General features: G+C 46.3%; 1 protein-coding gene across 1 annotated transcript in view; it reads right to left on the minus strand.

Annotated features, from left to right (window-relative positions):
- The window catches only part of DNAH3 (dynein axonemal heavy chain 3), a 594,186-nt gene that overhangs the window by 105,467 nt on the left and 465,384 nt on the right, over positions 1-23,335 (minus strand). The window contains exons 47-49 of the mRNA XM_075319752.1: positions 7,689-8,355; positions 7,447-7,612; positions 4,468-4,684 (exon numbers count right to left, since the gene is read on the minus strand). Of these exons, the coding sequence (XP_075175867.1) occupies positions 4,468-4,684; positions 7,447-7,612; positions 7,689-8,355 (1,050 nt within the window). The remainder of the gene's footprint in view (positions 1-4,467; positions 4,685-7,446; positions 7,613-7,688; positions 8,356-23,335) is intronic.

Consider the following 23,335-nt stretch of genomic DNA (forward strand, 5'->3'; position numbering starts at 1 on the left):
GTGGACGGCGCCGGTAAAGGAGAGGCAAAGGCAGGGGCTGCGGATCCAAGTCTTTTTACTCACAAGTAGTTCAGGCGCTGTCCCAGAGTACCGATCTCCGCCATGATGGGCTCCAGCCGATCCTGGATAGTCAGTGGTCACTGCCACTGCCCAAGAAAGTCTTTTAGTGAGGTGTCCCTCGGTTGCTATCCGGAACCCGGGCCGAGCCTCCTGCTCCAAGTCACGGGCCCATGAAGAGAGAGTAACACTAACTCCAGTTGTCAGTGCTAGGTGTTATCCGAAGCTGTGACCAGGAAGGTTCTCCCTAAAGTGTGTTGGTTGTGCCTACTTCTACCCCATATGGTGCCTGCCCCCAGTGGTTGTCCTAGTGACCGGGGAAGTCCCATGCTTCGTGATGGCTGGCTCCCCTGTCTGCCCTAGTCCAACTCCTTGTGAGTAAGCATCTGCTGTTGTGTGAGTGGTTTTGTGAAGGCACCGGCAGGTCAACCTCCTCCTGACCCGGGATAGATATTACCCCTGAAAAGTGGTGTAATACTCTGTGGTGCCTGAAGTTCAGGGGCGCCACACATGCACCAACACTGCTCATATTAGTCTCCACAGTGTCTTCAATAAAATGGCACCGGAGATCGAGGTAGGAGGTAGAAGCCTCTAGTTTGAAGAGCAAAGTCCTGGTGGTTGGTTTCCTTTATTATGATCTTTCGGTGGGCATAGACTACCATTTTATTGGCAGCACATCACCTGTACTTGCACGGGACGAAGTACTGCTAAGGACGATGATTTTTAAGCCAGTTTAAAAATCCTTGCATACAACAACCGAGCATTTATCTGGGGATTGCCGACCTGTTTAAAGGGTTCTAATGCAGTTCAAATTTGGAGAGAAAAGGGTTAATTAACAGCGCTGCTGTAGAAAGGAGGATCCATAAATATAACAAGTAGGGACAGAGTAAAGGACCATTGCCTCATATTAAGGGACTAAACCCAACACAATATCATGTCACTAAACAAAGAAAAACATGGGAATCATAGTCCAAATAACAATGACTATGATGAATCAAAGACTGATGTCTTGCAAATATATAAAAGATTTTTATTACAAGATTACATAACTACAAGACTAAATAATATCAGGGAATTATGAAGTACATAACATACAGGTAAAACACAGAGAGGGGATCCTGACAATGAACTACTATGGTCCAATCACCACTAATATGGGGGTGAAATTAGAGGTCCACATAACCATAGCTATTGGCCAGAATGCATCACAGAATATTCACCTATATTTACAACAACCATCAATAGGCATATATATAATTTACATCGATACTCTGTGTTTCCAATTAGGCACATTAATGAAAAGGTAGACTTAACTACTACAAAAAGACTGGGGACATGCCATAACAAATGTAGCAGTCAATCAACATAAATGTCCCCCAGTCTAATATTCAGCTAATCGCTGGTAGTATTCACTCACCCATGGTGGGATGGATGCCAGAGTTGAAAACGTGCCCCGACGCGCACGTTTCGTTTAGCTTCCTCGGGGGGCCGTGGTGTAAATAAAAGGAGTATCCATGTAGAAGAAATTATTTTATCTGCCTACACGTTTCAAAGCCTTATGGCTTCTTCCTCAGGACAAATCATATGTTGGTATATGATTTGTCCTGAGGAAGAAGCTATAGGGCTTTGAAACGCGTAGACAAATAAAATCCCTTCTACATGGATCCTCCTTTCTACAGCAGCGCGGTTAATTAACTCTTTTCTCTCCAAATTTGAACTCAATCAACACATGGGTTCTGCTGCTGAATTTACGCGATTACAGTGGTTGTGACTCTCATAACCACACCAGGTGAGTCTACCCTTATAGTACCTTTGCTAACAGTGTTCTAGAATAAGGCCCTATTTGTGCTTACTGTCTCTTCCAGCACTTTTAAAGGATTCTAATCAGCATTCTCCAATCATAGTTTAAATGAGACCTAAGAGCAAGGTGTGGAGAGATACTAGATATGAAAAGAAAAGATAGCTAATATCATGTAATCTACTAACACCCTGGTAGGGGGAACTTAGCCTACATTTTCTTCATATGCATCTGTATATCCAGCTCTTGGGATGGAAAGATTTATATTTCTATGTTGATCCTCTATGTCTGTCAGGCCTATCTGAATGTAATTGTCATGGTTGTCTCTTGGTTCCAGAGACTAGTGACAGGTTTTGGGCCAAAATCTCTTTGCCTCGAAACCCTGCAGTTTATATGTATTGCCTTTCCTTAGGGGAGCAGAGGGTTAATGTCTGTATTCGCTGCCAGCAAGCATTCTCAGGCTTGGACAGGAGTTAGGGTCACACTGGTGACTGAGACATCGCTACTATGAAGCGTACTTCTGAGATAAGGGACAGCGCAGGATCCCCAGTCTGAGGATCAGCTTAGGGTGCTTTCACACATCCGGTTTTTGCCATCAGGCACAATCTGGCTATTTGTGGAAAAACTGGATCCAGTGTGTGTTGCTGCCAGATCCGATTTTTTCATCATAGACTTGTAGTGGTGCCGGATTGTGCCGCATGGCATCGCGTTTCATCCAGTGTGCGTCGGATTCAGTGAAATTTCTGTGTCCGACTGCCGGAAAGGCAGTCGGACAAGGGAACGTTTTTTGTCACTGGCAAAAAAACTCACTGCGCCGGATCAGGTGCCGTGTGGCGTGTTGTAAAATGAAAGCCTATGGGTGCCAGATCAGTCGTAATGCGGCAAAAAATGCATTCCACCAACGGGTCTTGTTTTTTTAACTGAGCATGCTCAGATGTGTGAATTCCTTTCTGATTAGAAAATATCTCTCTCTGTCTGTCGATGTCGGTCTCTCTCTTTCTCTGTCGATTTTGGTCTCTCTGTCTGTCGGTCGGTCTCTCCATCTCACCCCCTCTCTCATACTCACCGATCACCGGCGCGGCGTGGTGCTGCACAGCTGTCAAAAAGCTCCCGTGGCTTATCCTGCTTTGAAAATGCCAGCCGCTCTTTATTCCAGTTCGCATTCCCTGCTGTCCCCGCCCACCGGTGCCTATGATTGGTTACAGTCAGACTAGCCCCCACGCTGACTGACAGCTGTCTCACTGCAACCAAACACAGCCACCGGTGGGTGGGTCTAAATCTTGAAGTAAAATAAATAAATAATTAAAAAAAAATGACGTGCGGTCTCCCCCAATTTTGACACCAGCCAAGGTAAAGCCACTCAGCTAAGGGCTGGTATTCTCAGGATGCGGAGCCCCACGTTATGGGGAGCCACCCAGCCTAAAAATATCATCCAGCAGCTGCCTGGAAATGCCACATCCATTAGATGCGACAGTCCCGGGACTCTATTCGACTCATCCTGATTGCTCTGATGCGGTGGCAAGCGGGGTAATAAGGACTTAGTGGCAGTTATGGGATGCCATTAAGTCCTAGCTTAGTGATGGCAGGTGTCTATGAGACACGCCCCCATCACTAAACTGCAGTAAAAGTAAATAAACACAAACACCGAAAAATCCTTTATTTGAAATAAAAGACATAAAAACACCCTCTTTCACCACTTTATTAATCCCCAAATACCCCTCCAGGTCTGACTTAATCTACACGAGGTCCTACGACGCTTTCAGCTCTGCTACATCGGAAGCTGACAGGAGCGGCCGTAGAGCACGACCGCTCTCTGTGAGCTCCACAGAGCAACTGAAGTGAGTTGCGCTGTCAGCGGGGACGTCACTCAGGTTACCCGCGGCCACAGCTGGATTCTCTGTACAAACTGCTACAACGGATCCATTTTTTTTTATCGGATCCGTCGCATCAGTGATCACAAAGTGAAATGTGCCTGACAGCAAAACCGGATGTGTGAAAGCACCCTTAGGTGGCCCACTCCTGTGACAGAAATTTACAATTTTTCTTGTAACACGATTTTTTTACCTTTGCTTTATTTCTAAATACAATTAATCTACAATTAATCAGATATAGCACTGGATAAAATAACAATATATATATATATATATATATATATATATATATATATATATAGGGCTGAGGTAGACAATAAGTGGCTTTCCTGAATAACTAGTTATTGCATAACAAACCTATAAAATCTGTGTGTAATAAGCGTCAATGTCATTCTTGGGAAGGGTATGCTTTCATTAACCACTAATTGGACAAAGCCTACAGCACTAGGGACAGGGTGCAATGAAAACTATTTTATCTATTGTAGCGATGTCCTTGCAAAAAAGGTATAATCGCCACAGCCAAGGTAATTCTCGTTTTCATTCATAGTCCTCAAGGAGAAGAGGCAATATAATACAAAGCCGGGCACATATTTCCCTTACGATACAAAGTAGAACCGAGGTCATTCAGTTTATGAGGCCAACTAGGCTCTCGGAGAATAACATTCATAGCAATAATCCAAGGACTTCACATAGTAGTACCGGAATTATCCATAAATGACCTCCTCCTGATTTTGCACTTACTTGAGAGGCTGCAAAATCTAGTTTCTCCAGACCAACAAGGTAGCGGTTCCTCATAGTATCAACTTCATGTCTTTTGCTGTTCAGCAGTGTCTTGAAGGTAAGGATGAGCTCTAAGTATGAGGTTGGTGTAACGTAGTTGTGTCTGCGCAGCGTGCCATAGTAGCTATCAGATAATTCTTTAACACTTTCTTGGAAAAGCTTGCACATGGAAACGACCCTAAGACATTGTAGAAACAGGCATACATTTGTTATTCACTATTGTAATAAATGTTATATTTTAAAGCAAAACTTCCTACTTTTTATTAGTACACAATAAAACTGGTAATTTCCTATTATTTGGAAGCCAATGCCATCCCTAACTAATGTCTGGGTGCTCTCCTCCATGTTAGGTCGGTTTCAGACGTCCGTGTTTAATCAGGTACCAGTCACACGCATGGTTATGGTCATACGTGTGTCACGCGTGTGACATCCGTGTTTGCATACATGTGACAGGTACCGGAGAAAACACTGGTCTGTGAAATAATTTTTTTTTTCCATATTTACCTGCTGTCTCCCGCTCCTGACGCCCGCTCATTATATGCATAGATTATTCACCGCACTCAGAAACTGGAAGCCGGAGCAGCGCGGGAACAGCGCCGGGGACAGCATCGCAGGGACAGGTGAGTATTCTGCAAGCAGAGTGACATCCAGGAGGTCATCGGAGTTCACAATGAAATCTGATGACATCCTGATGACCCCCCATAGCAGACACACATGGATACACCGAGCACATACACACACATAGCGCACATGCATGTATGCACTGACACACACACACACACACACACACACACACACACACACACACACACACATACACACTGCTGTATACTCATCCAGCGATGCGGTCCTCACCACTGAAGTCCCCAGCGCTGTCCCCTTTTCCAGCTCCACAGGGCACTGAATATTCAGTGAGTATAATGAGCGGGGGTCAGGAGCGGGAGGCAGCAGAGCCGGAGACAGCATCACTGGAGAGAGGTAAATATAGAAAATCTTTTTATTAAAAAGACCCCTGTTTTCTCCGGTACGTGTCACACTGATGTCACACGGATCACATAAGTGTGCGATCCGTGTGACATCCGTGCTGTCAGAGAAAAAACGGACATGCCTGCGTGTGTGCGTGTAGGGCCATGAGGGGTCACACGGTCCGTGTGAAAACACGGACGTGTGAGTAACAGCAAATAATAACATGGGTACGTGTGGCATCCATGTAAAAAACGGATGTCACACGTACCTAAAACACGGACGAAACTAGCCTTACAAAGTATCACCAGCTTTTTGGAGACAAAACCACCCATCCCAAAGGTGATGGAAGAAGAACACCTGTCAAAGGTGCTTCCTATCATGGTGGAGGCTGTTAGACCGGTCTGGTCATGTTCTCCTCCATCAGCAGCCTTTTTATGGATAGTTTGTGAGGAAAGCTGCATTAATAAGAGAAAGTCACCAATCCTCTTCAGCTGGGATCTGGACTTACAACCAGTCCACCTGGTTTTTGTTCACAGAGTAGCTGCTGGCTGAAGGAGTTAGCTTGAGGTTGGAAACAAAATTAAACAGCCAATAACTGGAGTATAAAAAATGGGAAAAATTTAGCAGATGTAGTAAAGTAAGGGGAACAGGCAGAGTCAAATACCAGGAGGAAAGTCAGAACATAGGCAAAGAAGCCAAGGTCAAAATCGGAGGAAGTCAAATATCAGACAAAAAGCGTGCTTTACACACAGCGACATCGCTAGCAATGTCACAGGTGAAACCACTAGCCCCCGTCGGTTGTGTGTCACGGATAAATCGCTGCCCGTGGCGCACAACATTGCTTACACCCGTTACACATACTTACCTGCCTAGCGACGTCGCTGTGGCCGGCGAACCGCCTCCTTTCTAAGGGGGCAGTTTGTTCGGCGTCACAGCGGCGTCACTAAGCGGCTGCCCAATAGAAGTGGAGGGGCGGAGATGAGCGGGCCGAACATCCCGTCCACCTCCTTCCTTCCTCATTGTGGGTGGCCGCAGGTACAGGGATGTTCCTCGTTCCTGCGGTGTCACACATAGTGATGTGTGCTGCCGCAGGAATGACGAACAACCTGCGTCCTGCAACAGCAACGATAATTGGGATAGGAACGACTGGTCAACGATCATCGATCTGGTAAGTAATTTTGATCGTTAACGGTCTTTCCTGCGTTTCACACACAACGACGTCGCTAACGAGGCCGGATGTGCGTCACGAATTCCGTGACCCCAACGACATCTCGTTAGCGATGTTGTTGTGTGTAAAGCCCGCTAAAGTTTTGATCTTGAATCAGATTGTGACTAAAACAAGAGGTATAGCAAACCTTAGTTAACCAAATAATATCTGGCAACTCCTGGGAGTTTAAATAGGGTGTGGTGTTGAGTTGACCTATTAGTCATAGCAGGGAAAACTAATTACACTTGCTGACTAGCTGTAAAAATCCTGGTCATCAGAAACATACACAACCTGGCTTGGTGGAACCACAATCCCCAACAATACTAATAAACTTGGTTGGATGGCAAGTACACCATCCAGTAAAGGAAGACAATTGCAACTCTGCACCACCTAGCAAAGCAGGCATCACCGCCTCATCTAACGCTAGCTTATCCATAGACTCCATGCATGGGTGCCTGGTGACAGCAGCCAATGTCATTGGAGCAGGGAGGTTGTTGCAAGAATCGTGAATGGCAGGTTGGTCAAATATTGCAGGATAGAGGGAAGTGCATGGGGCATCCACAGATTTTAGTTTATTGGTGGCAGTATTGTGTAGGTAATGATGGGAAGACGTGCTCTTCAATTTGTGGCTCTCTAGCTGTTGTGAAAAGGCAACTCAGAATACCTTGATAGCCTGCAATAAGCCATACATGTTTCAGACCTCAAAAGGGTGTAAGAAAATAGTTTATGTAACCCACAGAACGTCCTTAACCACTTGCACCACTTACTCTTTCCTAATGTCATCATCAAGATCCACATCTTCTAAGAACTTGTTTGCCACCATTTCTAAGGCATCAGTTGGCCAAGTCTGGAACCAGTCAATGGTGCAACAATTGATCAATGATGGAAACATTCTCAGACGGTTTCGGAAGGCATCACCAATGGGGCTCATTGCTGAAAGGAAAATAACATAAGATGTTGTCACAGTGCAAGGAGAAGAAGGCCTGGCTTGAACTTTGAGTTTCCTTACCCAACACAATGTGTAAATTAGCCTTGACTCTCTCGATGAAGTAGTTGTACATAGCCATAGGGGTAGCCTCAATCTTTTTCCCTTCCGTTCTTGCAATGGACTGCATTTTCTCAACTATATCTGCTTTCTCATCTGCTGGGAAAATATTAGGGACATCTCCTGTGTTTAATAACATGTTGATATCTTCAACGAACACCTCATCTTTAATTTGATTGTCACAAAACAAAAATACTGTGTTCTTCCCAGCCACCCCTGCTTGTAGCATCACTTTCTTGACGTCATCACGCCATTCGTTTATGGTATAATTCTTAGTTATTTCTATTTGAAAAAGCTCAAACGCGTTCATGAAGGTGGCCAGTTTGGTAGCGCTCTGTCTACCACTTCCCCCAATTCCAACCAGCAGCAGATGACCATTGTCTTGTTTCAACACCCGACAGATTCTTGAGATGTGTTCGATGGCGAACTTAAACATTACCAAAGACATCGGAGCCTTGCTAACATTATTAAATTCATCTAGGTAATATTCCATGACTGACGTTAAGTGTTTCAGGTCTGTTATTTCATCATATATTTTAGAGTCACTGTCAGGCTTAAAAAAGTCTCCAAAAAAGAGGCTTCGGATGTTGTCATCAACCACTTTTCCTGTTGGTGTCAAGTGACTTAGAACCTGAGAGATAAAAAAACAAGATTATTTGTAAGAATTAGTATTAGCAATCCAGTGTACCCCAGATTCTTGTACAAGGGTTAAAGGTGAAGGTAAGGGTCCTTTTGGAATCTGCCAGATGGAGTGGCTTGCACAGGTTGTCTGAGGCAACCTTTTTGAGTCTGTGGACTCTGACAGATGTGACATCAACCTCTCCATTCTTAGTATTGGGCAGTGGCACCTCCATAGAGTATGCCATAAAGCAGGGGTGGGGAACCTCCGGCCCGCGGGCCGTATACGGCCCGCGACGACTTTTTATGCGGCCCCCAGGCACATTCCCAGGGACCGCTGTGCTCTGGCAGCAGCCGCGCTTTTCCCGGCTGCCGGCCCTTTAAATCTCACTGCCTGATGCCTTGAGGGTAGATGCTAGAATGTACGGGCTCTATCCAGATCCTGACTTCCAGGACCTGACTGTAGCCCATACATTCTAGGCTTAACCCCGGCCTGTGCTAGTGTGCTACGGTGGGCGGGGTAAGCAGCACGCTGCGATATGTCACAGAAGAGCTGCAGCAGACTTACCAGCCTCCCGGACCTGCTGTGTGTGTGACTCCTCCTCCCCCTCACTGTGAGTACGCAACCCATCGCTGCCCCCCCCCCCGCTAAGTGCTGTGTACTCCCTCGTGCTCTGTGTACCCCTCAATGCTGTGTACCCCTAATGCTGTGTGTACCCCCCAGTGCTGTGTACCCCCTCGTGCTGTGTGTACCTCCCAGTGCTGTGTACCCCCTAATGCTGTGTATCCCCTAATGCTGTGTGTACCCCCCAGTGCTATGTACCCCCCCAGTGCTGTGTGTACCCCCAATGCTGTGTGTACCCCCCAATGCTGTGTGTACCCCCTAATGCTGTGTGTACCCCCTAATGCTGTGTGTACCCCCTAATGCTGTGTGTACCCCCTAATGCAGTGTGTACCCCCTAATGCAGTGTGTACACCCTAATGCAGTGTGTACCCCCTAATGCAGTGAGTACACCCCTAGTACAGTGTATACCCCTAGTACTGTGTGTGTGCTCCCCTAGTGCTGTCTGTACCCCTTGGGTGATGTCTATGCCCCCCCAGTGCTGTCCGCACCACCTAATGCTGTCCATGCTGCCACCAGTGCTGTCCATGCCACAGTCAGTGCTGTCTGTGCCCCCTTATGCTGTCCGTGCTCCCCAGTGCTGTGTGCCACCCCTCAGCACTATGTACCCCCCAGTGCTCTGAACTTGCTACTGCTGTCTGTACCCTCCCACTGCTTTCTATGCCCCCCAGTCTGTGCCCTCCTGTTGATGTCTATGCTCCCCCAGACTTCTCTGTGTCTCCCTAGTGATGCCACCTAGTGCTGTCCGTGCTGCCACCTAGTGCTGTCCGTGCTGCCACCTAGTGCAGTCCGTGCTGCCACCTAGTGCAGTCCGTGCTGCCACCTAGTGCAGTCCGTGCTGCCACCTAGTGCAGTCCGTGCTGCCTCCTAGTGCAGTCCGTGCTGCCTCCTAGTGCAGTCCGTGCTGCCTCCTAGTGCAGTCCGTGCTGCCTCCTAGTGCAGTCCGTGCTGCCTCCTAGTGCAGTCCGTGCTGCCACCTAGTGCAGTCCGTGCTGCCACCTAGTGCAGTCCGTGCAGCCACCTAGTGCAGTCCGTGCAGCCACCTAGTGCAGTCCGTGCAGCCACCTAGTGCAGTCCGTGCAGCCACCTAGTGCAGTCCGTGCAGCTACCTAGTGCAGTCCGTGCAGCCACCTAGTGCAGTCCGTGCAGCCACCTAGTGCTGTCTGTGCCACAGCCAAGGCTGTCCATGCCCCCCTACTGATGTATATGCCCCAGCCCCCTCCTGTGATGCATATGCCCCAGCCCCTCCTGTGATGTATATGCCCCAGCCCCTCCTGTGATGTATATGCCCCAGCCCCTCCTGTGATGTATATGCCCCAGCCCCTCCTGTGATGCATATGCCCCAGCCCCTCTTGTGATCTATATGCCCCCAGCATCTCCAGACGGAGACAAACCTGGAAAAGCAGCTGTGAGAAACAAGATGATCAATATCACCGAACATCACAGTCACACCAAACAGAAGCAGCTCCTGCCTCCACAGTAGGGGTGAGTTAATTAATCGTTTGACCAAATATAGCTGGGTTATTTTTCAAGTTGATAATGTTGTGCGGCCCCCAAAGGTTAGTAGGAAATTCCAAATGGCCCCCGGCAGTAAAAAGGTTCCCCACCCCTGCCATAAAGGAACAAAATGGGACAACCCCTCTTCTCACTAAGCAACGTCTTGTCATGCTCAATACTAGCAGGTTCTTTTGAAAAGTTATCATGTAGGATGCTCATGAATTATTTAGATAATCATTCACATTGTCTCTTCAGGGAGGGAGGAGACGAACTCTAGTGCCACCTATTGGAAGTAGCAATCCTAAAAGTCAAAAGTGGCCCTTGAACAAGCCTTTTCATATGACCTAGGATTTATACCAGATCAGAACCTCAATTTGCAGCCCCAGTGTTTCAGGATGATTGTCCCTAGTCAGTGCAAAGTATGAGATCTGATCTGGCTGAATGAGAAGCTCTACTGGGGTCTAAGGGGAAACATTTTCTCCTTGTGTAGACTGACAAACCAATCTGGCTGTCAGTGGTGAGTGGTGCTATAAGACGCCTCACCACTGACAGCCAGATTGGTTTGTCAGTCTCCACAGGACCGTGAAACTATACAGCTCTACAATACTTTCCCCTTCGGGACTCACGGCAGGAGCTGCTTTCAGCCTAAGGCTGAAAACCATTCCTCTGGGTCGGCGGTGACTCGAACTCCACCGACTACATGACAGGCGACTCGAGCAGAGGAGTGTTTTAGTAGGGATTGGGAATCTCCCAGCTCCACAACCAACGCTGTAACCAGTGTTGTGCAGGGTTGCACAACCTCCCCAAGTGAGCGGCTATACTATAACACCAATCCATGGTTCCCTGAAATCCTTCACATGCACTCTCTCTTTTTCCTTTTTGTGTAGTTAACACCAGTGACAAAGGCTCCTAAGCACATTAGATAAAAGTCAGCCAAACCTGACGATTTTAGCGGGATCTGCCAACCATCTAATGTATATTAATGTATATGGGGGCTTGTGGACTGTCCCCCAACAGATTATGCCGGAGGACATAAGGATCGGCCAGTTGGAATTTAATTGACCAAATGTTCTGTTTGTCAGGAAGATAAGTGTCACGGGTGTATCACATGTGACTGACCAACATGTGGTTTCTGGCCATCGTAGGTCACATCGTCTGGCTGCAATGCTCCCTGACTTTCCATTGTTCCTGCAGTCAGTATTCATTGGTATAGGTAGCTTTCCTGCTGGATTTATCTCTGCCTTTTGGACCCAGCAGGAGCTCGACTTCCACCAACTGTTGATTGTCAGCATTCCCTTGGTGTTTAAATATCCCTTCCTTCCTTGAACTGGTGCTGGTGATATTTTCAGTTCCTTCAAGCCGAGGTTGCAAGCAGGTGGATTGAACTCCTCTGTTGTATCATTGCTAAAAACTTTGCTGAATGTCTACGTAAGTCAACTGTAGATAAGCAGTTCATGCTTCCCCCCTCGTGTGTCCTCCTTGTGTCTTCTATAGTGTTTAGTGGGGTTGATGAAGAGCTCATCCCATCCGTTCCCTATTTAGGGCCCAGCACTAGGGACACCTAGGGTCAGGTATCCAGCTCGGCGCATTGGTGTGGAACTTATCTAGGGTGGTGAGGACCCCAGGGACCAGCAGTAGGTTTGGTTAGGGGTCACCACCTTCCCTTTCCCTAGATACAGGGTATCCCTTCCCATTCGCTTGGTACTTCCTCGTAGCTTGTGTGACATTGGAAAGAAAGGACAGCACTTCCCAAGTACCATTCATAATTGGTGACTCTGAATGTCAATGTTGGAAACAAAGTCCATGTGTTACGTCACCGCCGGAGTCTGCTCCAGCGACTTCTGCTCCGATCGCCAGGCGACGCCGTGTTCCTGCCGTGGATGGTGCTGGTGATGGGAGAGGAGTCGATGCCAGCGGTAAGCGCAGGCTCCGATCATCCAATGGGCTGGGTTAGCTTGGGATCTGCAGTACCGCTGGCTGACTGTGGGTGGCATGTGTCTCCAGCTGAAGTTGCCAGCGTTCAGCTACAGCCAATGGGAAGACACCACACCCTTCTTATTCCCCCTCCTGTCACATGACCACTGCCAGAGATAGTTCTGATTTTCCTGGCTCCTGTTACGTCCTATTCTGTTTGGTGATTCCTGTGTGTTGACTTCTGCGTGTTTTCTGACTACCCTCCTGCCTACTGTTTTTGTACCTTGCTGCCTGATCCGGATTTGACCTCTGCTACGTTTGCTGACTACATCATTGCCTGCCGATTCTGTCCATGTTCCGCAATTCCTGGTTTGACCCTGCCTGACTACTACTCTCATCGGACTGCAGCCTTCCACAGGTAGTGATCTCCAGGGCCCTGTGTAATTCCAAATCCCTGTAGAGGGGTTAAAGGGTTTCAGGGTTCTGGGGGTCCTGCTTGGTGAGTGGCTTCCCTCTAGCCTCCCCTTTACAGCCCATCTGAGTCTGTGGATCCAGGCAGGCGTTACACCATGGTGGCCATACGAAAGGACAAACCCACATCAATTACTGAGTGATAAAATTTCATCACATAAATAATGGGAATACTCATTTTCCCTTCTCTTTGCTTTGGCTGTGTGCTTGGTACTTCCCCGTACCTAGCGTGACAATAAGTCGCAGCAAGTATATAATTATAATGTTACATAAAATGATGATTCCATCACTCATTAAAAAATGACTGTTATTGTGAAGTTGTAATTGTTGCACCGTATAATGTATGTTCTAAGGAAACGTCTGTAATCCATATCTACATTCTCAACTTTGAACATATTAATATGCAAATTGTCTAAATCCTATTTAGTTTTTCCCGGCTATTTAACAACATAGATAATGGTTAAAGTCTTTGTGCAGTAAAATGAACACAATGAATCACTGAAGAAATTGTCCGCTATTAAAAAATTATTATCTGCAATGACTTTGTGTTTTTTTATTTTTATTTAAATAGTTGGTAACATTTCTAAGGATGATAAAATGAATAATAAAGAGAAAAAAAAACACTAAAAACTAGAAAGTGATTCACAATGTACTTTGAAAGCAGAGCTGATTCCGGCTTTCCTGCTCCATGAGGCGAGAATTGAAAAGGCGCCCCTCCCCGCGGTGCAATATAAACCGAAACACAATTCCGACATTGTTTCTTTGAAATTTGTTTTTCTGACATTCTTTGTGATATAGAAAAGACCTGCCAACATCATTTTCCAGGTCAACTTTTCCTTATGTCTCCATTTTCAAAAAACGTGCAACTTTTCTATTATTCAGTTGATGGAACCATTTAAGGAATGTATTTTTATTGATACCAATTTGGGGTACAGATGACATTTTATTAGTTTTTTTTATGCTTTTTTTGATAAGTCTATTTTTATTGAAATTTTCATCAAATCACAATCACATATAAAAGTAACTACGAGCATGAATAAAATATTGAGTAATACATCAGCCACATCTTCCTTATATCGATTACCCGATGACCCGAAGACAGACACAGTCTCTCAAACTCAGTATCTTGTCACAAAACCTTATAATATTTGTTGGAGTCCTCCGGGTTTATTTAAGATTTTCCACCTAGCTTGTGTCATCTCAGGATGTGGCTAATTAGATTACAAACAACATCGAAAAAAAAACCCCGCATTCCCATAGTAATAAGACAGATGAGAAAAGGGGGAAAGTGAGTAGAGGAAAATAAGATACCTAGAGGAATTAGACCAAGGGGTTGAGGGGAAGGGAAGGAGGGTATTTGGGTATGTGCTGTTACCGAAACAAGGCTTGGAAGTTCGAGGAGTCCTTAAACACCACCCAGGGTTGCCAGACTTTAATACATTTTTCATTACTACCCATCACCATTGCTGATAGTTCCTCCATGTGACAAATGTGTGACATCTCCGTCTGCCACTCCCCAATAGTGGGGGCCTCCGTGGTTCTCCAATGCCTCGGAATGACTGCTCGGGCTGCTATCAGGCAAAATCGTAAAAGGCTCTTCATTTGCTGCCTCACCAAGCCGGGAAGTATTGACAGAAGTGCCATTTTAATTGAGGGGGTGATGTTCTCGCCCGACATTTGGTTATATACTTGAAACACCTGAGACCAGAAGCTAGACAGTTTCTGGCATGCCCACCATATATGTGTTAGCGTGCCCTTGTCCCTTCCGCATCGCCAGCAGCATTCTGGGACTGATGGAAAAACTCTGTGTAATGTGGCAGGACACTGGTACCATCTTGCCAACAGCGTGTAGCTCTTTTCCTGGGCGCTGCAAGCTACTGAAATTTTGTGAGAGAACAGAAAAGCCTTCCGCCTCTCTTCCCCCGACAAACTGAGCCCAAGTTCCGTCTCCCATACTCGGATATACCCTGGGTCCTCCGAGCAGTGGGCCTCATTAATCAAGCGATATATGAGTGAGATCGAGTGTGCGGGCGGCGATGGTTGCAAAAATAATTTTTCGAATGGTGTAGACGTAGTCGTATCCGGAGGAGGTCCCCCTTGAGCCAAGATCGCACAAAAGAGTGCAGTTGCAAATATTCAAACCAGTTCAGATGAATGTTAGGGAATGTGGCCTGTATTTCCACGAAAGACTGCAGGTATTTGCCCGGCAGGATTTGCCCCATTCTTACATCTGATCCCCTCTCCCACCCCAGGAACCTATTCGTGTTACAACCCGGAGGGAAGCCTGGATTATCAAACAGGGGGGCTAGTGGAGTAGGGCTTTCCGAAAAGCTGCCCTTGCATTTTATGTCCTCCCAGGCCTCCAAGGTCTCCCTGAGCAGAATCCCACTCAAGTCTATCTGCTTCTTTTCCACTTCCTCCTTCTGAATCCATGGGAGTCCTCCCAGGGGGACCCGAGAAAAGGTCTGTTCCAACTCCACCTACTGCTTGGTCTCTTTATGGAATCGCCAGTCTATCAAGCGGGCAACCAGGAAAGCTCTACGATAGGCCTGTATGTCCGGTAACCCAGCTCCTCCCCTCTGCTTAGATCGGACTAGTGTCTTGTAGCTAATCCGGGGCTTACCTCCCTTCCAAACAAAGCGAATCAGAGCGGACCTCAAAGTCTTAAAAAAGGCCGGGGGTGGATTTAAAGGGACCGTCTGAAAAATATAAAGGAACCTAGGAAGGATATCCATTTTAAAAGAATTTATCCGGCCAAACCACGAAAGGGGTTTTCTATTATAGGTATCCAGGGCTTTGAGAGTTTTATTTAAGAGATTCTGGTAATTCAGGGGGTCCAGCAGGCTTACATTTGAAGGGACCGACACGCCAAGATATTTAATTGAAGTATTTTGTACAAATAGCAAATTCTGAGATCAGAAAGATAGTGCCCAATAGTCCAGTTAAGCAGAGATAATAGCAAGGACTAAAACTTAACTTTTAATTTATTTAATAAAATCGTTATTTAGTTCACAAAAGTGTAATTAGTGCAGTAAAACAAATGTGCCAAGTGGCTACAAATTAGAAGGATCTCACCCAGATCTTTTCCAAGGGTAAGGAGACAGACACACCGATCCGTAGTTGGTCATAGGCTGGAAGAACCAGGGTAGAGCGTTGGAGATGGTATAAAAACCCCTGTCATGCCCCTGTAATTGTACTTCTGCCCTGACAAGGGCAGCACCCAAGTAAGTTGTCTGCCCCGCAACCATACAAAAATAAACAGATAACCTCCTCCCGACGCGTTTCCCTCTGAATAGCCAGAGTTTCTCAAGGGAGACAAAAAAAGAGAGTGATCAACCTGCAATGGCAGGGATCACAGATCTGATCCACCAGTGATGGCAGGGATCAGAAAAGTAACCTATGTGTCCAGGTAAACGGTGGTGCATGGACACTGATCCCTCATTCCAATTAATACCCCTCTACCAATCCAATTTACCTTCAGCTGTGCAGTAAAGATTCACATGCACGATCCTCCATTAGCACTCACTGTAACAGCGTCTGAGGTCACTTCCGATCACGTGACCCATAGACTTCCGCGTTCCACTTTGGAACGCATAGGATTTCATTGGATAGGAGAGAACAGCAGGTACTCCATATGTGAGGTCATATCCGGTTCAGCGGACCTCGCAGTTCCATGTCTCAAAACACTCCCCATCCAATTGTATTGTACCAGAGGCGTGCCACCGCAGGTCAGGTGACACGCCCTGTTCAGGCCCGATAAGCACCACCCATACAGCGTGCAGCAACAAAAAAATATACATAGACGCCGCACATCAGGGCATGCAGATTAGCTACCGATTTAAGTAAAGGCAAAGCGCTGTATATTAAATGATCTTGCAGTATGCAACACATACCGCAAAGTAAAAGAGGCTGCGGAGGCAATGAGGAAACAGAGCACCAAAGCAGGGGTATTTAACCCCGTTGAGGCTCATAGAGAAGCTGAAAGTGAAAGGCATAGCATAAGAAAGGGGGGGGGGGGGGTCCAACATCATATATTAGATAGCAATTAATTGGATGCACTCCTAGATGATGTAGAAAGGGTACCAATCTATAATTGAGGAGAATACAGTGACAACCAGATTCACTGCACAAGATAGAATATACAAATAGGGGTAGAGGGGAAAGAAAAATGTCATTCCCATGTTAGAACACACTGGACCAAGGTTCACAAGGAGGGGTCCAGTAGTATTCCCCCTTTCTATTGGGCCTAGATATAGCTTATAATAAAGTGAGGGCCCACCAAGGGCTTAAAAGTAAGTGTGGTCAATGAAAACGATTGGCGCTCAAAAGGAGTCGCAAGGGGAAAGATTAGGAACACAGGTTATTAACCTTTCTGATAGAGCCCTCAATCACATGGAGATGGCGGTCCTTAGCAAGGGTTTGTCGTTTGTTCCTACAAATGACTTTTCAGCATTTGATTTCATTAAAGATCTTAATCTTTTTGCCCGCAAGTTGCGTTGGAAAAAATTCTTCAAATTGAAGGATAAGAAAATCTGTACAGATCTGGATATACCGATGGATATGATTGATGACGTGAGATTATTAGCAGGTCTGGATGATCCTGTTCCTTCTACCTCCGGTAAGGGTCCATTCACTACCCTAAAAAACCCCAGTACAAATATGCCACCTAATTTTTCTGATGTTTCGGTTATCGACATATTTTTAAATCAGGTGACGAATGATGTCCTTGCTCTGTCCAAAACCCAACTAGATAGGACTGGTGTAACCTCCGCACGAATGGAGCAGAGGAATAATCTCTCGAAAGCTGAAATGCGAGCACTCTGTGATCTAGAGAAGGATGCTACTATCATTATTAAACCCTCAGATAAGGGGGGGAATTTGGTCCTACTGAATACAACTGACTATCGTGATGTCTGTCTGAATATCCTGAAGGATACTAACACGTATTGTAAGATCTCGGGTAATCCTATTGTTACTGCTAAGAATACGCTGAGGGATATGCTCAATAATGCTGAGATTGATGGCTTGGTTAGCAAGGAAGATCGAGCATTCATGATACCCGATTTTCCACTGATGTCTACGTTTTACATTCTCCCCAAAGTTCATAAGGGGGTAAACCCCCTCAGGGGGAGACCTATTGTCTCTGGGGTGGGTAATGTCACGCAAAATGTTGGAATCTATTTGGACAAGATCCTCAACCCGTTTGTCATCTCCCTACCATCTTATATTCGTGACAGTTTGGATTTCATTAGTAGGATTGAAGATGTTGTGGTGGGGCCCAATACATTTCTGGCTAGCATCGACGTGGAAACACTTTATTCCTCCATCCCACATGACCTGGGAGTTGAGGCTGTTCAGTTCTTCCTTGCTACTAGGGGTAAACAGTTTGATGCTCACAATGAACTGGTCCTTTCTCTGTTGAAATTCGTTTTACACAATAACTATTTCCTGTTTGATGGCTCCACCTACCACCAGCTCAGGGGTACGGCAATGGGGAGCCCCTGTGCTCCCTGTTACGCTAATTTATTCCTGGGCTGGTGGGAGGACACCACGGTTTTTCAAGAACCCATGACACCATTCACTGACACGATTGATTTGTGGGTACGGTTCATTGATGACGTGTTCCTCTTATGGAAGGGTCCCCGTGATATGTTCATTAAGTTCGTGGACAAGCTGAACATGAACTCTTTGGGACTGTCCTTCACCCACGTCATCCATCCTGTTAGTTTGCCTTTTTTGGATCTGATGGTGACAATCGATCTAGAAGGCAAACTCAGGACGACGATCTATAGGAAACCGACTGCCACGAATTCGCTCCTCAGGTGGGAGAGTCATCACCCTCTATCCCTCAGGCGGGGTATCCCTAAGGGACAATACCTTCGCCTGAGAAGGAATTGCTCTGATCGGGGTGAATTTGTGGCAAATGCCGCTGACCTGAGGTCCCGTTTTTTGGAAAAAGGTTATCCAGATCGTGTCCTTAAACAGGCTTTCAGGTACTCTTTGGATCAGGACCGGACAAGACTTTTGACCCCACAATCAAAACGCAGTGACGTTGGAGGTTTAGTAAGGCTTATCACAACCTATACTAAAGGGGCCCCTGCCATCAGACATGTCTTGGAACAACACTGGGGGATCCTTGGCATGGATAGTGACATTGCCGACTATATTAAACCACAGCCAAGTATCACCTTCCGTAAAAATCGCTCATTGGGTGATAGACTGACCCACAGTCACTTTGTGCCACCCGTTGAGGGAACTACTTGGATTCCAAATAAACCACATGGCTGCTTCAGGTGCAGTTCGTGTGTTGCCTGTAAGAATATCAAGACAGGGAAGAATTACATCAGTACATCTACGGGTGAATCCCTTGACATCAGGGATTTTATTAATTGTAAAACCAAAGGTGTGGTATATTTGGCTACATGTCATTGTGGTATACAATATGTTGGCAAAACGATACGTGAGTTTTGCAGACGGATAGGCGAGCACATGGGGGATATCAGAAACGATCGTGATACCCCCATTGCGCGGCACATGAAACTACGTCAGTCAGAACAGAGAGGCCATTTTCTTCATGGGCATTTTGAAAGCCAAACTATCCCCTAGAGGTGGGAATCTTGATCGCATTTTATTACAAAAAGAGGCAAGGATGATTTTTCGTCTGAGGACCTGTCATCCAGATGGCCTTAATGACCAAATCAATTATGGATGTTTCATCTAATCTTAGCCTTCTGCAGTCGCTAGTCGTCGTGTCCTTTTTGAGCGCCAATCGTTTTCATTGACCACACTTACTTTTAAGCCCTTGGTGGGCCCTCACTTTATTATAAGCTATATCTAGGCCCAATAGAAAGGGGGAATACTACTGGACCCCTCCTTGTGAACCTTGGTCCAGTGTGTTCTAACATGGGAATGACATTTTTCTTTCCCCTCTACCCCTATTTGTATATTCTATCTTGTGCAGTGAATCTGGTTGTCACTGTATTCTCCTCAATTATAGATTGGTACCCTTTCTACATCATCTAGGAGTGCATCCAATTAATTGCTATCTAATATATGATGTTGGACCCCCCCCCCTTTCTTATGCTATGCCTTTCACTTTCAGCTTCTCTATGAGCCTCAACGGGGTTAAATACCCCTGCTTTGGTGCTCTGTTTCCTCATTGCCTCCGCAGCCTCTTTTACTTTGCGGTATGTGTTGCATACTGCAAGATCATTTAATATACAGCGCTTTGCCTTTACTTAAATCGGTAGCTAATCTGCATGCCCTGATGTGCGGCGTCTATGTATATTTTTTTGTTGCTGCACGCTGTATGGGTGGTGCTTATCGGGCCTGAACAGGGCGTGTCACCTGACCTGCGGTGGCATGCCTCTGGTACAATACAATTGGATGGGGAGTGTTTTGAGACATGGAACTGCGAGGTCCGCTGAACCGGATATGACCTCACATATGCAGTACCTGCTGTTCTCTCCTATCCAATGAAATCCTATGCGTTCCAAAGTGGAACGCGGACGTCTATGGGTCACGTGATCGGAAGTGACCTCAGACGCTGTTACAGTGAGTGCTAATGGAGGATCGTGCATGTGAATCTTTACTGCACAGCTGAAGGTAAATTGGATTGGTAGAGGGGTATTAATTGGAATGAGGGATCAGTGTCCATGCACCACCGTTTACCTGGACACATAGGTTACTTTTCTGATCCCTGCCATCACTGGTGGATCAGATCTGTGATCCCTGCCATTGCAGGTTGATCATTCGCTTTTTTTGTCTCCCTTGAGAAACTCTGGCTATTCAGAGGGAAACGCGTCGGGAGGAGGTTATCTGTTTATTTTTGTATGATTGCGGGGCAGACAACTTACTTGGGTGCTGCCCTTGTCAGGGCAGAAGTACAATTACAGGGGCATGACAGGGGTTTTTATACCATCTCCAACGCTCTACCCTGGTTCTTCCAGCCTATGACCAAGTACGGATCGGTGTGTCTGTCTCCTTACCCTTGGAAAAGATCTGGGTGAGATCCTTCTAATTTGTAGCCACTTGGCACATTTGTTTTACTGCACTAATTACACTTTTGTGAACTAAATAACGATTTTATTAAATAAATTAAAAGTTAAGTTTTAGTCCTTGCAATTGAAGTATTTTGCCATCGGAAGGGGAATTTATTTTTCAGTATTGTGACCTCCGCCGGTTTTAGGGATATATTTAACGCCTCCGTTTTGGAATAATTTATTTTGAAATTACTCAGATTACCGAACCGCTCGAATTCTTTTATTAATGAGGGGAAAGAGACCAGAGGTTGGGAGGTGTACAGTAGAAGGTCATCCGCGTACATAGCCATTTTGTATTCCCTGTGCCCAAGGCTCAGACCGTGTATATTGGGATTCCTCCTAATTGCCACCGCCAGATGTTCCATTACGATGACATAGAGAAGGGGAGATACGGGGCACCCCTGTCGGGTGCCATTTTTGATCGCTATCCGGTCGGACAGGGCGCCATTTGCTCTAACCCGAGCTGATGGTCCGGAATATAGAGCCAGGACCTTGCCAAGAAAATTCGGGCCCAACCCGATTTGGCTCAGTGCAGATCTCACAAACCCCCAATGCACACGGTCAAATGCCTTTTCTGCATCTATTGATAAGAGCCCCAGGGGTAACGATTGAGATGTTGCTCTTGCAATTAAATGTATCGTCTTGTTTTACATTGTCTCGGGCCTCCCTTCCCTGTACAAACCCAACCTGGTCTGTGTGTATTAAAGAAGGTAATAAGGGGGCCAGTCTATTTGCTAGGAGCTTAGCAAAGATTTTTACATCTATGTTTATTAATGAGATCGGGCGGTAGTTAGAAACCACCGACTGATCCTTCCCGGGTTTTGGCAGTACCGCAATATGGGCTTCCAGCGATTGAGGAACAAAAGGGGATGCATCCGATACCGAATTATAAACTCTCTTCATAAAAGGGGTAATTTGGTTCTTGAATAATTTGTAAAAAGCTGGTGAGAATCCGTCTGGGCCTGAGCTTTTCCCACTTGGGGAGTCCCCTATTGCTGCTGCTATTTCATCTTCCTCAAACCTGTCATCTAACCGTGTGATGGTCCCCGTATCTAACACTGGAAGGGGGGTTTCTGCCACATAACCATCTATGCGTTTTTGGAGGTCCTGTGGGGCCATATCCGAGTATTTCCCCTGTATACCATATAAGTCTGCATAGTACTCCTCAAAGATACCCAGTATCCTAGTGGGGTCGTGCGTGTCAATATTCTTCCGATCCTTCAGTTTAGGAATATACATGGCCTGATCCCGAGGATGAAGAAGGCGTGAGAGCGGCCGACCACATTTGTCAGAGTGTCTATACAACACCTTTCTAAATTGGGTCTGAAATTTAAGTAGTCTGCTGTCTAGTAATCAACGTAGAGCCTCCCTGGTTGTAGAAAGCTTGGCCAGCGTTTCTGGGGAAGACCTGGATTTATGAGAGGCTTCTAACGTGGAAATTTCCCTGAGAAGCAAGGAAATTTCTACAGTTTTTTCCTTTTTAATTCGTGCCCCGTGTTTAATTAGAATCCCTCGGATAACGCATTTAAAAGCCTCCCATTGGAAGGGTAAGGGCGTAGGGTCGGCTGCGTGTGAGGACACAAAAAACTCCATGGACTCTTTTACCTCCGCTATGCACCCCTCTTTATGCTTTTTTTAAGGGCTTTTTAAAAAAAAAACAAAAAAAAACAACTCAATAGTGACATTAGGATTCTTTTTTTACGCTAAAGGGTGCTTTACACGCTGCGATATCGCTAACGACATATTGTCGGGGTCACGGTGTTTGTGACACACATCCGGCGCCGTTAGCGACATCGCAGCGTGTGACAGCTAGGAGCAACGATCAACAATCGCAAAAAGGTCAAAAATCGTTGATCATTGACATGTCGCTCCTTTTCAAAATATCGTTGGTGGTGCATGCCGCTGGTTGTTCGTCGTTCCTGCGGCAGCACACATCGCTGTGTGTGACACCACAGGAACGACGAACATCTCCTTACCTGCGTCCACCGGCAATGCGGAAGGAAGGAGATGGGCGGGATATTCCGGCCGCTCATCTCCGCCCCTCCTCTGCTATTGGACGGTCGCTTAGTGACGCCGCAGTGACGTCGCTGTGACGCCGAACGCACCTCCCCCTTGAAGGAGGGATTGTTCGGCGGTCACAGCAACGTCGCTGAACATGTATGTGCGTGTGACGCTGCCGTAGCGATAATGTTCGCTACGGCAGCGATCACCAAATGTCGCACAAACGACGGGGGCGGGTGCTATCGCGCACGACATCGCTAGCAATCACTAGCGATGTCACAGCGTGTAAAGCACCCTTAAGGAATTCACCATAGCGGTTTATTAATTTTATATTTTGACAGATGAGACTTTTATGGAAGCACGCTCCAGGCTGCCAAGGCAACCCATCTGAAGCTTACTTTTGCATTGCAACAAGGGATCGATGGGAGCCGAAGGATGCAAACATC

This window comes from Anomaloglossus baeobatrachus, chromosome 7 (assembly GCF_048569485.1).
Source record: "Anomaloglossus baeobatrachus isolate aAnoBae1 chromosome 7, aAnoBae1.hap1, whole genome shotgun sequence".
NCBI classification, from domain to species: Eukaryota; Metazoa; Chordata; class Amphibia; order Anura; family Aromobatidae; genus Anomaloglossus; species Anomaloglossus baeobatrachus.